The sequence below is a fragment of the Rhea pennata genome, chromosome 5 (assembly GCF_028389875.1).
Source record: "Rhea pennata isolate bPtePen1 chromosome 5, bPtePen1.pri, whole genome shotgun sequence".
NCBI lineage: Eukaryota > Metazoa > Chordata > Aves > Rheiformes > Rheidae > Rhea > Rhea pennata.
In genome coordinates, this window is record NC_084667.1 from 56,741,497 (window position 1) to 56,757,663 (window position 16,167).

Sequence of the window (16,167 nt, forward strand, 5' to 3'; positions counted from 1 at the left end):
GCTGCCGCCAAGCGCGGTAAAGGAGCGGCCGCGTTCCCGGACGGCCCCGATTTGCACCCGACGGTGCAGCTGCCACCTGCTTTCCTCCGCCGCCGAAGCGGCGCGCTGCTCGCCAGCGGGCGCCGGGGCCGTGCGCAGCGGCCCGCTGTGCTGCCGCTTTAAGCTCAGCCGGGCTCTGCCCTGGCTCCTTCCCAGCTTCCTGCTGCAGCCAGAGCTCATCCGGCCTCACGCCCGGAGGCCATGGAGGTGCTGGGGAACCTGGGGGTGCTTTTCCTCCTGCTCCTGGCAGCGCTGCTCCTGGCCTTCGGCATTTACTGTGGCTACGTGCTATGGGTCCACGCCAAGTACGACCACATCCCCAGCGCCCCGCGCGAGAGGTAACGGACACGGCCTGCGGTCTGGATAAGGTCGAAAGGGCTTGGTGACGGAGAGGAAGCAACCCAGGCGCTTCCTCCGCGGGGGGAGCGGGCGGCCGCTGGCAGGGGAGAGCCGGCACCCGGCTGACGTTGGCCGGGACAAGCGTAGGAGCAGCAAACGTGCACCTCATGCCGAGGCGGGCATGGAGGGGTTAAGCCCCTGGGACCCAGAGGGACGTCTGGAGTGGTGGGGATGCCAGTGTCTCTATTAAACCACAGCTTGCTTTTTTCATGCGGAAGAGCGACCTGTCAGTCGGCATCAACCACCAGCGACGCTGGAGGGGCTTGGGCACTGCCTCAGCACACAAGCCGTGCTGGGGACTCTCCCTGCTTACAGGTGCTCCCGCGCTGAGCCCGGTCTGCCCTCCCACAGAGCACCGAAAGACCCCTCGCCCGACAGCAATGCCACCTGACACCGTCTCCGCTCCCCCTCGCGATTTAGGGCTTTAATTTCTGCCCCCCTCACCCCCTGCAAAATGCCAAAAGCTATAAAGGGCGGCGAGAAGTCTAGCAGCATGGTAGTGGCATTGCTGGCGCAAGGACACGCAGTTCTTGCAGAAGCGTGTGGGCTTTGCATTTAACCTCACCTTTGGGTGCATATGCCCTCAAATAACATGCCCATACTGCCATGTGAACAGGCATCGCGCCAGCTCTCTCTTACGTAAGCAGTCCTGTAAGAACGCCAAGCCTGGTGCCTAACTCCAATTTTTAACCTGCTTGTGTAATCAGGGCCAGATATTATGATTAGATATATGATGGATCCTGTCAAACCTGATCCTACTTGTCCTTAGGTTCATTTTGAGACATGGAGTAACATCCTAGAATAGTAGCAGCTTGTAAAGTGACTCTGTGGCTGTTTTTCTGTTTCTTCTTCAGGATTTGAGGCTTAATCTCAGCCTGAGATCCTTCCTGGGAAGGTTTCTAGTACTGCTGTGCCAAAGTGGAAGCCTGTGATAGCTCTGCTGTCTAATAGATTTTAAAAGTATAGTCAGTGACTTGCCTGAAAGGTCCATAGTCCCCATTTGAGTACTTGTTATGCAAACATGTCCAAAGGTCAAACTCCTGCATCTATGTTAAGTAATAAAAAATAAAAATAAAAAAAAAAATTAAAAAAATCCTGTTTTCAGCTACCTAACAAGTGGTTATCAGAAGATTGAGCCAGACTCTACTTAGATATGTACAGCAAGAGGACAAAGGGTATTGGGCACAAGTAGCAGTATCTAAGCTTACCAGGTCTTCAAATGCCAGATGAGACTGTGGGCCCATCTCTCCCTCCACTTGCAAGACTGCAAAAACGAGCTGTGAGTTTTTTTGCAGTTCTTCCTTCTGTGAGCTTGTTTCGTTTGGTCCTAAAGGAGAGAGGATTCAGCTGAAACAACAACAAAAGCCAGCCCAATCCAGCCAATTTCTTTCTTAGCCCAGACAAGCGGGTAATACCACCATCCTTTTCTGAGTGCTTCAGTGTCATGGGAGCCCTGTGACAACACTTTCCTCTTCCAGATGGAAGAACAAAAGGTTCAGGTGTGTCAGTAGCAGTAGGATTATTTATGGATTTGTTCACCCCACACTTTGACTTTAGCTCCTTACACAGCTGAAAATTGTTCAAGGGCTGCACAGAACAACCTGTAGGCTGAGTTTGGCTAAAACGTTCTAAAGCTAAAGACAAAGGAAATAAGGTATATTGACATGAAAGCCTTACTTTGTGCTTTCCATTTCAGAGAAATCACAGCATTGTTTAGGTTGAAAAGACTAGGGGAGGTCTCTAGTCCTACATCCTGCTCAAAGCAAGGCTATTGAATTCAAAGCAGGTTGCTCAGGACTTTGTCCAGTTGGGCAAAATCTCCAATCACAGAGACAGCACAGCTGCTCTGGGCAACCTGCTTGACTGTCCTCATGGGGAAAAAAGTCTTTCCTTATATCCAGTCTGGACTCCCCCTATTTCAACATCTGCCTGCTGTTTCTCACTCTCCCACCAAACACTCTGCAGAGATCCTAGCAGTCTTCCTGCCAACCTCCTTGTAGGTCCTGGGGCTGCTGTGATGTCCCCTCGAAGCCATCTCTGGCCCAGGCTAAACAAGCCCTGGTCCCTCAGCTTTTCACAGGGCAAGTGCTCCAGCCATGATCAGCTTGGAGCAACCCTTTGCTGAACTTGCTCCAGTTTGCCTTTCTCTGTCTTGTGTTTAGCACCCCAGAATTGGACAGAGTTTCCTAGATGGGGTCTAATAAGCTCTGAGTAAAGGAAGATAACCACTTCCTTTACTCTGCTGGCCAGGTTTCTGCTCAGACAGCCCAGGATGCTGCTGGTCCTCTCCGCTGCCAGGGCGATGGGCTGGCTCATGTCCCGATCACTGCCCAGTAGGCCCTCGTGCTGTGTTCAACAGCGCTCTTACCCAGGCAGTCAGTCCTCGGCCTGTATCATTTCACGGTGTTTGTCTGTCACGATTTTGCATTTGTCCTTGTTTCTTTCCTTTGCTTTGGATAACAGCTTAGGAAAGCCTTGTTTTAGGATGAAGCAGAACAGGATCTTATCAAAAGCTCATACCTTGGGAAAGCTCTTATGGCTGCATGATGACAAGATTATATCAACACCGCTGATTTCTCGGGCTGATTTATTTTATAAGATCTCTAAAGGAGCCTGTTGTGCAGAACAGGCTGAAAAAGTGAGTCATAGTGACTTTTTGTCATTTTTATTGCATGGATAGCTCACCTTTGAATAGATAAGGTTATCTCTTCAAAGGTTTGTTTCATATTAGATAATAAAGGTAAGAAATGCAAAAAATGATTTATTTGCAAATACCTGTTTTCAGGTAATATTGTGACATAATGCTGTATCACAAACTAAGCCCTTGCTTAGTCCTGTCATGACATGCATTAAATGCTAATAACTGTGACCTCCCTTTAGAGAATTAATATTTTAGATCTGTTGTAGCACTTTTAACTTGAATATTTTGTTCACATGAAAAAGAAAACCATCAAAATGAATCCCACAAGTTTCTGAAAACCTTCAGCTTGCTTATACATCAGTCAGCAGAGAATCCTCTCTACTGTAAAAGATTCAGTGCAGAGCCCCAGAAAAGAACAATCTCAAAATGATACACACACATGGTGCATGTCATGAAAACCTTTCATATACTTTTCTGTTGATTTTGTCATCAGGAGTACGCTGTCTATTTTTGTATTGGCAGCATAATTAAGGCTTCTGAAGGGAGCGTGTCAAGGGAATGGGCCGGACTCTTTTCAGTTGTCCCATGTGACAGGACAAGAGGCAATGGGCAGAAATTGAAGCACAGGAAGTTCCACCTGAATGTGAGGAGGAATTTCTTTACTGTGAGAGTGACAGAGCACTGGAGCAGGTTGCCCAGAGAGGCCGTGGAGTCCCCTCCTCTGGAGATATTCAAAATCTGCCTGGACGCAACCCTGTCTAACGTGCCCTAGGTGACCCTGCTTGAGCGGGGAAGTTGGACTAGATGATCTCTAGAGGTCTCTTCCAACCTTATTGATGCTGTGATTCTGTGGTTCTGTTTAGCACTGTCAGCCTTTAGGAATACGTACAAATGCAGCCTTTAGGAATATGTACAAATGCAGTAAGCAAAATGCATTTTCTGCATTATCCAAGTCTTAGTGTTGCAAGTTCATTTGGGTATGCTTGACATTATTCACATGCAAGATCTTGCAGACTGCAAAAAGCAGCCCATGACTAAAGAAAACATAATGCTGATGTGGCGATATAAACAGTGTCATTGAAATGGTGGTGTTCTTACTCCAGTTGTTTGCCTCAGCGAAGGATCTTCAGTATGTTTTAAAATCTAATTATTTCTTTTACAGGAGCAAGCGTCATTCTAAAATGTTCTTTGCATCAGCAGATCACACTGTAAGAATAGGGTCATGGAGCTGACCCCACATTCTTCTAAAACGTTTCCACCCTAAAATCAGCATTGAGAATTGTAGTCCATCCAAAACTCTATTTTGGTATCCTCATGACGCTCAAGCTTCTTTTTTTTGTAGCTTTCTACTTGGACATCTGCCAATCTTCTGGAGAATGATGAAGAAAAAGGAGTTTGTGCATGATCTCTTCCTGCAGTGGTAAGTTAAGATATTTCAGTAACTTAGAATCAGGTAGTGCTGTAATACAAATTGGGAAACCAAGGCACAGAGATATTGATTAACATATTTAGCATCATTCAGCAGGTCAGAAGAGGAACCAGAGCATTGATCTTTCTCTTTATTCACTCAAGACTTCAGTAGGTCTAGAATATTCTGGTTTAGTCCTTTGAGGTTATTAAGTCTACATTGTTGCATGCTCATGTTTTATACCATAATTCTCTTTTTTTCTTCTCTTCTTGTAGGTCAGAGAAATATGGACCGATTTTACGGTTTAATGCTCTTCACAGAGTCTCAGTAATGATTTTGAGTCCTGAAGGAGTGAAGGTATTGCAAATAAAATAGAGTCTACAGCGGGGATCAGCCCATCCACTCAGAAAAAAAGAGGTGCTGTGTAATGTTTAGAGCAGCATGATCCAGCCAGTCTGCACCTTGTGGGAGCGTAGGTCTGAGCCAGATTATGAGGGTGAGGTACTACTCTGGACTGCCAGCTGTCCTGACTCTACTTCTTACTTGATTTACTTTGTTACCTTTCTTCAAGCTGCAGATTGAGCAAGCATCTACCATTTCTGTAAAGCATACTGTCTGTAAGACCTTAATATCTCAAAAGAGCAAGGCATAAAGGCACTGATTTTTTTCCTCTAAATCCTAGTAATAGTCACAGTGTGAGATTTGAGGTGATATTGGGGAAGAAAGTGCCACAGCCACGCAGAACAAGCTATCAGCCAACAAGCGAGGGTACACCAAATAATTCACGAAGCCTTCAGACTCTTGGTACAGAAAGGAAAGAGTGAATGTGAGAGTGTTTCTTTATGCTTGGTGTGGGAAATGGATTGCTCTCAGTATTTTATGACATGAGGTTTGATTTTAGGAATTCTTGATGTCACCACAGTACCCAAAGGATCGACTGGTGTATGATGGTATCTCCAGCATATTTGGTGAGAGGTAGGCAAAACCCAGCTGAAGCCATTGTGACCTGAAAGTATACAGCTTTCATACGAGTCCCTTGTTGAAAAATGTCCCTCTCCTTGTTTCCCTAAACGCTAGATTTCTTGGGACTAGCTTGGTAACCGACTGCAACTATGATCGCTGGCACAAGCAGCGAAAGATTATGGATCCAGCTTTCAGCCGGACGTAAGGCAATATCTCGATGATCTATCTGTTATTTCTACTGTGTTCTTATGATTCTTACTGTCGTAGATCTGTTATTTGATATTTAGAAAGAGTAAACCCATTTAGTGCCAAAATCATATTTTACTTGGAGTCCAACACATCATTTCCATGATGTGACCAGGTAATTTGACCAGACTCTCCATGTGGAAATGGAGGGACACCTATATAAGCTCAGGAATGGCAGGAGCAGGTCCCATGGTTACGCACCCTGCAATGTGATGAGGGCTGCCTTATCCTGTCTGAAAACAGACATCAGATACTGGAATTGGGCAAGCCTCAGCACCACATGCCTCAGTGATTCCCTACAGGAGGCATGATTAATCAGCAGGGGGTGGTCTGGCTTGGTTGTGGTTGCCTGTATGAAACAGAGGCATTGCATTTAGGGTCTGAAGGACCAAAGCCCTTTGCATGCCTTTGCATGATAGGACTGTGGCGGGCTGCTGCAAAAAGAACTTGACTCATTTTATCTGGCAATGGTCTTTTTTACTTCTTTGTTTTCAAAAAGGATTAAGGCAGATACATTTAAAGTTAAAATAACGTTTAAAAGATATTTCTTTACAATTTTATATGGAATATAAACAAGATAGATTTGTCTGAGCAAATATGTGCTCCCCAAAGCCCCCATCACTTATCTTTATTAATTGTTCAGCTACCTGATTGGTCTGATGGAAACTTTTAATGAAAAAGCAGAGGAGCTGATGGAGAAGCTAGAGGAAAAGGCAGATGGAAAAAAAGAGTTTAGCATGATGACGATGATGAGCCGACTGACTTTGGATGTCATTGCAAAGGTACCAGCTGCTTTCTTGTTTCCTCTGCAACCAGCAGGAAAGAATGGAAGTAAAGGGTACCAGCAACTGCACACCATCCAGAGGCCGGAGCCAGGCAATAAGAGCTTTACGCAGAAATGCCAGAATAATTGAGAGACCAACTGTGACACTTCTGTCAGGGTGAACAGCAGCGAAATCCATAGGAAGGGACAGTTTAGAGAAGGGTTTACTGTCCAGGATGTGTATGAGTGGCCTGCAGTATGCTCCACGGAGGAGCCTTTGCAAAAGCCCGTGCAATCTAATAACTCATGCCCCTCCAAGCCAAAAGGGGCACATCTGTACTCATTCATGAGTGCATGCTCTTTTATTACCATTATACATCAGTGTGAAATATGCCTCACACTGGCTTTTCCCTCCATTAGGTGAAACATTTTGAGATCACTTGGGAGTAGCATTAAACTACTAATCCCCCCCCAAGACAAGGAGGAAGCCTGATCTAAGTATTACCCTTCCCTCACAGACGCCTACAAGGCAGAACCTAGCTGAAGATAGTTTTACAGTAAAAGAGATCAGTGTGAGGCTGTTCTGCTCTCCTATCCCAGACTCCATAAGCTGGAAGGATTCAGTTAGATGCTGCTTTTTTTATCCTCAGATAGCTTTTGGCTTGGAATTAAACACGCTGAATGATGACCAGACACCCTTTCCACATGCTGTAACCATGATTATGAAGGGTATGACTGAGATGCGTATCCCCTTTGTGCAGGTAGGTACTCACTCACGTTGGTAGTCTCTCCTCATATCGAAGTCCATGTATGACAGGGAAAGAGTTACCAGTAACTCTGTCCCCTCCAGCACACACTGCAATAAAATTTACTAGTACTTTAAAACACTTGCAAAATTGACCTGATTTTTAATGCTTTGTTTTTGCCTTTCTGCCTTCTCTTCCCCACTGTATCTCCTTTTATCCCCCTCAATTTTTTATATTTTCACATCCATGACTGCAAAAATTGAGAACTCTTTTCTCTATCTGAGAAAGACTGTCTTCACTAAATGTGGCAGAAATTTGAACTTTCATACCATAAAAACTTTCTGATTTTGACCAAAACGCAAGTATTAGAATATTATGGATGAAATCTGAAGTCATTCTGTTAATTGCATAAATCAGTTTCCCAGTGGGGAATGTAGTTCAGACACTTCTCTAGTGCTTCTGTTTTCTTTCTTCGGTCCAAAGACCCTGTTTAGATTCTGTATCGTATGTTATAGTTTCTTTCCTTGGAGAGGTGAGGGATTTTGCCCACCGTGTTCAAAACTAGCTCTGGCAAGATATGACATCAGAATGCACAGATTGAAGTGTTTCTCACTTTAGCCAAAATCAGTCATTTTGGAGACATTCACCTTTTTCCAAAGAGAGTGGACATTTTTGTGAAAAATGTTAGTTAACAGAAAATTAAATGTTCACTTGAAAAATAATACTGTCAATATTTTTACCAGCCAAAGGAATAATATGACTAAGGAGATTCTATTTTCAGTACATGCCAGGAAAACAGAAAATGATAAAGGAGGTCCAGGAGAGCGTGAGACTGCTGCGCCGTGTGGGCAAGGAATGCCTTAAGCAACGGAGAGAAGCCATGCAGAACGGGAAAGAAGCCACGTTAGATATTCTTACGCAGATATTGAAGGGAGATGGTAGGAAACTCACTGTTGTTTGAGTTAGCCGGTGGAATGTTCTTCCTGAGATTTGGGGAGGCTTGCTTTGGGGATCTGACCTTGAGACCCAGTCTTCTTTTAACATATTCGGGAGTGTAAGTTTTTTCATACGAATAGATGTACTGGGGCTTGTTTTGAAAATTCCTTCTCTTTGAATACATTCCCAGTTTCTTTACGTCCGATCAAATACTGGTCAAAAGTCACCCCGGGCTGCCCTCACAGCATCCCCTCCTAGTTCTACCTTGGACAAAGTACTCAAAGGACATGGTATTCTAGCTCTTCCAACTGGGACATGGGGATATTTTCTAATCTTGCTTTGTTTTCTGTCTTGACAGTTCTGAAGGAAATTAGAGATGATGAAAATATTCTGGATAACTTTATTGCTTTCTTTGTTGCTGGTGAGTAGCTATTTCATTATTTGGATATGTAAGGTGGGAAGCTGTACGTTCTTGGGCCATCTACAGGAGTATGGCTAATGGCTTTTCTCATTCCTTGTGGCACTGCTGTAACTCAGAATCCTTCCTCTGAAAACAGCAGCCCTGTACTGCAATAAGAGCAGCTGAGTGAGATCTGAAAGGATTCATAGTTTTCCCACAGGGAAATGATGTTTTATCCTCCTATTTCGTCCTGTAAACATGGTGGATAATGCCAGGCTCTGATCTGCAGTGCAGAGCGCAAGACTTCCTGCTGGTGTGCAAGATATTCTTCACATGGCTCTGGCCCTTTCTCCCCGCTCCTGCTAAATCTCACTGAAGGAATCTTTAATATATTACAGATGCTTCTGCATCACCTCACCCACACCTGTGAATGCCATTCTTCCCTTAAGGGCACTACACGATGTTTAGCAGGAGAAGCCACTGTCCAAACTACCAGAAGGTGGTCCTTGCTGTTAGGGAATTCTTAACTAGTAAGTGCTGTATGAATTGGTTGCAGCTTTGGATTGACCTAGACAGCTTGTATCTTTACCAGCTCTATCTTGTGTTTGAAACACTTCAAAACTCCTTAAATAAATATTACGCTCCTTTTAGTGTTTCTTTTTCTTTTTTGTTTTTCCTAGTATATTTGAAATTAAACGTTCCAGGCCTGAAGTTTAAAGTGACCTATGCACATTAACACTACCAAACTTTCTTAATATCATGCTTATTTCAAACTAATCTCTAAATTGATTTTTTGTGTTATTAGGTCATGAAACAACTGCCAATCAGTTGTCATTTACAGTAATGGCACTGGCTCAGCATCCTGAAATATTGGAAAGGTATGTACACTGTAATTTGCAAGGCCAGCCTACTGTTAATTTCAAGAATTTAATAATAATTATAAGGATTACTAAAAATCTAGGATCGGTTCCTAATAAATTCTAGCTTCCTTGCCAAACTACAGTTTCATAATTCAGTATATCTAAATTTTAAAAAGAAACTTAAAGATGAATTATGTCAACTCCATCTAAGCGATTCCTTTTCAAGGCCTTTGTACAAAGCTGGTCCTGAATCCCACCTGATTCCCTCGCACTGTATGCCAACTATTACATCCTTACAGGAGGCACAAGTTCAGGCAGGCTGGCTGGGAATCAATAGGTGTTTTGCCTGAGGATGGCAAAGTCCAGCTCAATGTCTGGCAAGTTAAAAACTATAATTTGTCAAACTACCTGGCAAGAAATAGGCATCTGTAACTAATGTTTTTTAATTTAACTATAGACTTCGGGCTGAAGTGGATGAAGTTATCGGTGCCAAGAGAGACATTGACTATGAGGATCTTGGAAAACTCAAGTACTTATCACAGGTACTGTAAAAATGAGATAATATCAGTCAGAGCTATTTGGTAGTGCTCTTGCCACATCATGAGACTGCCAAGAGGAGTCCCAAACTTCTTAAATTTTACACTTAGTAGCAGCATTGCATTCTGACAGCCTTTGTCCTCGGAGAGGCAAGCAGGTACTCTGAGCCTTTCGCGGCAGCTGAGCCTTGTCAGGAAAGTTGCTTCTAGAATTTCATCCTGAAATCCAACACGATTCCATCACTGTTTACTTTAATTATTACCAAGCTGGGAGCTAGAGCCAAGTTGCTTAATTCCTGCCAGTTTAAGCTGAAACCATAGCCATACTTTAAGAAGGATTTGCAACTTTGAGCCCAAGCTTTGCATGAGTCCTATGCACCTCCCGAACTTACAGAGATCTATTTTTGTTTTGTTGTTACTAAAGCATTTCCAACTATGATCCCACCATGTGCAACAAGCTAAGCAGGATTTGAGGACATCCCAAAATAATGGTTAGCTTTCACAGTTTTTTAGGATTCAGTCATTAAGCCCTCTTCAGTCACTTGGAAAAAGCATTTGGTCCTAGCAGAGGTCTTGTATATGGAACTGCTGGTTGGTAATGAACTGTAAAGCTGGGGCTTGGTTACTTGCCAGCAGTTGTGTTGCAGGTCCGTTTTTACAGAACGGGAGATACCAGTAACCCTCAGCAGAGGCTGAATCACACAGTCCTGGCAACTACTCTGCCTGCTTAAGCTTCTCTATTTTAATGGCCTACTGTGATCACTTTTCTCTTAAACTGTCCTGTTGAAATGAGTGATGGCATTTTAACATTTGCCATTTCTCAACCATAAATCACTGTGCTTTGAACACAGATAATGACCAAAAGAGCATTTCCCATATGGAAAAGGCATTTCTGTGTGTTTGCAGGAATAGGCAGGTTTCTTCAGACTTCTCCAAACATCATCGCAGTTACAGCAGCCCAACTGGGACTATGTATCTAAGCCTTTAAGGCAGATTTAAGGCAGATCACATGCAATTCCTCCAAGCAGTTTATTTAGCAGAACAAGCATGAGATCTGTATAGCCAAACCCACAGTCACCTTTGTTCAGAGAGCCAGTCTGTCACTGGAGCATCAGAGACCATGGGACTCCTCTCTTGCCATTCAAGCAATTCTGAATCCTTTTGTGCACCCTTCTTTTTCATTAACTCACTCGTGCAGACACACCATTAATTGCATTTTCAGTGCAATGCTAATGCGCGCTGTTAATTAGGCTTTACTTCCATGAAAAAAGCCATTCTTTCAGCTAACTGCCACCAAAAGAAATGGTCTCATTCCATTTTTTTTCCCACTATTCCCTTTCTAGTTTTCTTTGCCAGGGTGTTTTTTGTCAGTTTGGTGCAATGAACTGGCTCAGCTCGAGAATTACCACCCCAAGCACCAGAAACTGCACAAAGTGCAGGAATGGGAGCACAGTGCTGAGAGTAGGAAGGAGTGGGAGCAACCACACATTTTTTGTGGTAACAAGTTCTAAGACTGGCTCTTAGAACATCACCCTTTGAATTTCCTTTCCAGTAATTTTCAGCTTGGTTGTTGACCTGACTTTAGCTGTTAAATCTGTTCAATGATGGTATCTCTCGTGGTTTTCATTTCTCTTTTTCTGTACTTTACCAGTCATAAGAAAGTTCATATGCATACGACAGCAAAGGTTTAGGTCTAACACTCTCAGGTTAATCTCTACCAGAAATACATTCCCTTTATATCCACATCATTAAGAAAAACAAAATGTCAGTATTTTCTACCTGCCATCAGCTTTTATTTTGTATGCTGTTCACCTTCTTAATCAATCAACCAATATTTTCTCTTGTTGGCATATGAGACCACAAATTTCTTTTCGTTAGCAAAAAATTGTGAAATAGCTTTTTTGATACGAAACTAGGTCTGAAGTAAATATAGTAATTTTGCCCTATATTTTGCCCACAGGAGTCCAAAGGAGATATGCCAACATTGCTTCCACAAGTCAAAAGTTCCCATTTTAGCCACAAGCCGTAGGGAAGGAATTTTATTTCTGCTTCCTACACTGCAATAGCTAACTGACTCTGTTTTTTTCGCTGACACAGGTTTTGAAGGAATCACTACGATTGTACCCCCCTGCCGCAGGGACTGTACGCTGGACAGGGATAGAAAATGTCATCGATGGCATCAGGATTCCAGCAAACACAACACTCATGGTGAGTCCAGCAGCAACATCTGCACAACAGAGGCATTTAGCTGCTGCAATGGGACAAATGTAAAGGATCTGGGTATCAAAGAGCCAAAATACTCTCTGGGCATAATTCTATTGGAGGCACTGAAATTAGGCCTGGAGAAATTCTGGGCAAAACTGAAGTATGAATTGGGATGCTGGAGTGTTTTTGTGAGAGGCCTGAGGAGTAGAAACAAGACCAACTCCTTATCTTGGGAGTGGAAAGCAGTTATATTTTTGTATCTGCAACAGCAAAGAGGCATTTCCAGTGTGCTTCTCCTGACTAATGCAAATAAACTCTTTCTTGACAGTTCAGCACTTATATAATGGGAAGGATGGAACAGTATTTCAAGGACCCACTCACTTTCGATCCAGACAGATTTAGCGAAGAGGCACCAAAGTGAGTTTCTTTTTACTACCAAGTTATTAAATATCTTATAATGAATCATTACAGAAAGAGATTGCAAGAGTAAAATGTGGAATTAAATTACTTTTTCATTACAGTATAAATAACACTAAAGCCTTATCCAGATGCAAATAAAAAACAATAATGTCTAGCTTTTGTTCAGAAGTTCTTTAGATTGCGTGATGCCTTAAAAAAAAGACCAATACTAATGTTTTTAATATTTATACGGTGGTAAAAGTTATGGGTCAAAACCAGATTGAATATTGACCTTATTGCATCACAGACTTACAATACATGACAGCTCTCACCCCAAGAAGCTTAAAGTATCTCCACAACTGAGATGGGAAAATGGGTCCAAAAACATAAAATGCTGTTCTGCATTAGGCTGAAAAGGCTTAAGCCATGTCTACAGCAGTAGGCAGCGCACAACAGGAGGGAGCAGTGGTCAAGGCAGTTGGTGCTGAGGCCCCTATATCTACACTGTTTATGGTTTAGGGGTTTTACTTCATGCTAGAATTAGGCTGGATTGCTGGACCAAATGTCCATGTCCATGACATGTGGTTCAGAGCTGTCCAAAGGAGAAACAATTGGTTGGATCTTTATGTCCCCATGAGGAGCTAGAGGGCATTTACAACATGCTTGAAATTTAGCTTAGAAACCAAGTTTGCATGCATCAAAACCGCTCTGTGAACTCAGTCAACACACAGTAAGTGAAGATGACTGGGAATTTGATTCCGAACTGCACTACTGCTCTGAACCATAAATATAAATTTGGAGACAGCCTTAACAAGTAGGGTGGGTAAAGTGGTACTTAGACTATCTCCTTGTTGTTGTGATGAAATGTTTGCTTCTTTCTTTACAACAAAGCCATCCAAATTACAGTTTTGGACATTTTTTCTTCATAGGCCATATTACTCCTACTTTCCATTCTCTTTGGGACCCCGATCCTGTATTGGGCAGGTTTTTGCACAGGTAAGTAAGCCTGAAACAATGATCTCTTAGTAAGCACTGTGCCAGCTCAAGGTGTGCTAGTGATTGCTGGTGCTTGGAGGCCAAAGGCCTTTCTGATGAAGCACCAAACCTCTTCCCTTTAAAAGGAAGATCCCCAACATGCCTATGAGAAGGCATGTATCATCTGCTGTATGATCAAACGCTGTCATGTGAACAGGTACCAAACTTGTCCCATGTCATCCATGCATGCATGCATCCAAAGTGTCCTCAGGAGAGAGGGCAGTAGACTGGTCACCCTGTGACTTGTTCCGAATCATCCTGCTTGAATCCAAACCCTTTTATAGGAATTGTAATCACTATCACGTTGTCCCCTAAGATCAGACATAAGGGGTGCATGCAGGGGCTTTTAGGCACCAACCTATGGCTGCTGCTGGCAGAGTCAAGCCGTGTAGAACAAGGCAAAAGGGCACAGACCTGCCAAGACTGGCATTGAAAAGGGGAGGAGGGCCTTGCATGGATGGGAGGAACACTTTAACAAAAGATGTGAGTATACGAGCATGGTAAAGGGCATTTTAGAGGCACAAAAAGGGGACAACTCTCTGGGTTTGTGCTGTAAGTTCATCAAAGCATTCAGGCTCAAAATCTTGATTGGATTTACGCTCTGATTTCCAAAACAGGATTAACACATAAACACAAGGACAAATCTTTGTGCTTTCCATTTGTTCTTCTGGCCCAAACTCATAGTCAGCTGCATTAGTAGAGTCATGTGTAAAGTTTTAAATCTCTATATTGACAAAGCAGCATGATGTCACACACTGAATCTGCAGTCAAGGTTGAATTTGCTGTCACTGATTTTGAGTTTGCTTTTCTCCTTCACAGATGGAGGCGAAAGTGGCTATGGCAAAATTGGTGCAGAGGTTTGACATCCAGCTGGTACCAGGGCAGAGTTTTAAAATCTTGGATAATGGCACCCTTAGGCCACTAGATGGAGTCATGTGTACACTGAAGCCAAGGAGCCTCCCGAAAGACTTCCAAATGTGATTGTCAGGAAAGGGAGCGTGAAGTGGTAGTGGCAGAGTTTCTTCTGATTTTGAAGATTTCCCCACTAATCAAAGGTTAGATTTTGCAGATGCCTTCAGAGGATTACTAGACTGAAAATTTTCCTTTCCATATTACTTATTGGAGAAAACCTTAGGGGATTAATTCTAGATATGTTTGAATATCTTCCGCCTAGAGGCTTGTTTTTTTTCTTCACCAGGGACTATATGATTCTGACCAGACTTTGAAAAGAACATCCCTTCACTGCAGTATCCCTGGTAGCTGCAAGCAAACCTGAGCCAAATCCCAGCTGATATTTTCCACTAATTCCACTTACAGTACAAGATGATCTAAGTAAAGGGCTTGAAGTTACTCAGAAATTACTTAGTTCAGGTGGTTTATTATTTACACAGTGAATCAAACACTCAGTAGGAGCATAAGGTTTGGGCTGAATTCAGGAACAAGAGTTTGAAGATATTGTCTTGGTCCAAACAATTTTTCTCTTCCTACTCTAAATAAGAATACGGATTGCTAGAAGCAATCTGAAGTAGAAATCATTACTATTGGCCATTAGTTTTTCCTGTTACTTCAGCCTCACTTTTCTTCAGTGTCTCCCACTTTTCTTCCAATACTGTTCAGAGCATAGGTTCACAATCCATTTAAGCCAGTGCTGTCAAAAGAGGCCCTCTGCTTTTCTCTGCCCCCCACTCATTCTCATGCAATACTATAGTTTTTAGGAGGCCTTACTGGGTAACCCTTACTGGGTTAACCCAAATCAGTTTCTGTCTGGCTCACCATGAAGTGGTATGAACACTTGGACCAGACAGCCTAGTAAGTACAGCAGCCTTGGAAGTAAGTGCCTGGAAGAAGATGCTGCTTAAAGTGACATTGCCTCCGAAGAAACGTGCACTGAACTTGAGCCAGAGGCAATGGAACATCCTGCACCCTCCTTTGCTGCTACTGCTCCAAAATTGCTCACTGCTTGCCAGCTTTCAAAGAGCCTGTCTCTGATACGGGAAAAATGATGTGTGAAAATCCCATATTCCAGAAATATTTGGATAGTATTTGGGCATAAGATCTATCTTGAAATAAAGGAAATTCAAAGATCTATCTTGAAATAAAGGAAATTCAGGACTTTGTTATATCTTTTCTAATCAAAATGGGGAGAAGCCGGTATGCACACCATCAAGTTATTGCCTTGGTTTCCACACCAGTTCAGTGATTTCCCAAAGATTTCCCTTGGTCTGCTCACGTTGTGCAACAGCTTGATCAGTGCAACAGTGCAGTAACAGACCAATAAGGCTGATGTTATGTTATGTACCTATGTTATACAGGGTACAAACAAGTATTACCTGTATCCAGAGGTACTAATGCTTGTATTGTTAGAGCAAGTTTAGCCTATCAATCAATAGGCCTGTTCTCCAGTCCCTTTTTTGCTGGAGATTTGCTTATATCTTCTTACAGATTAATAAAATCTTGTTTGGAAAACTAAGGACTCTCTGGCAGGAAGCAGGTTCGTGGGAGCCAATACGGCTGGGAGCCAGATGCTCAGTGTCAGTGGGGCTAGACTTGCTGGTGGCGAAACAACAGGCTGAATTCTGAGAATTTGTCAA

General features: G+C 43.1%; 1 protein-coding gene across 2 annotated transcripts; it reads left to right on the plus strand.

Moving 5' to 3' along the window:
- Positions 1-208: 208 nt before the first annotated feature.
- On the plus strand, positions 209-15,696 carry LOC134141133 (cholesterol 24-hydroxylase). 2 transcript variants are annotated; one of them, XM_062577113.1, is made up of 15 exons: positions 209-377; positions 4,422-4,499; positions 4,763-4,844; positions 5,389-5,462; positions 5,565-5,651; positions 6,340-6,478; positions 7,110-7,220; positions 7,987-8,143; positions 8,500-8,562; positions 9,347-9,419; positions 9,859-9,943; positions 12,035-12,145; positions 12,471-12,559; positions 13,471-13,537; positions 14,396-15,696. In XM_062577113.1, the coding sequence occupies exons 1-15, from the start codon at positions 241-243 to the stop codon at positions 14,555-14,557; spliced, it is 1,515 nt and encodes a 504-aa protein (XP_062433097.1). In that variant the 5' UTR covers positions 209-240; the 3' UTR covers positions 14,558-15,696. The 2 variants fall into 2 exon arrangements, with proteins under 2 accessions (XP_062433097.1, XP_062433098.1); XM_062577114.1 differs by lacking the exon at positions 14,396-15,696 and having other exon boundaries at positions 12,476-12,559.
- The last annotated feature ends 471 nt before the right edge of the window (positions 15,697-16,167 follow it).

What these genes read in the sequence shown, in the direction of transcription:
- LOC134141133 (XM_062577113.1), top strand. Translation starts at nt 241, where the DNA reads ATGGAGGTGCTGGGGAACCTGGGGGTGCTTTTCCTCCTGCTCCTGGCA. An exon ending in TGAGTCCTGAAGGAGTGAAG is followed by an intron (nt 4,845 to 5,388) that starts GTATTGCAAATA and finishes GTTTGATTTTAG; the next exon opens with GAATTCTTGATGTCACCACA. An exon ending in TATTGCTTTCTTTGTTGCTG is followed by an intron (nt 8,563 to 9,346) that starts GTGAGTAGCTAT and finishes TTGTGTTATTAG; the next exon opens with GTCATGAAACAACTGCCAAT.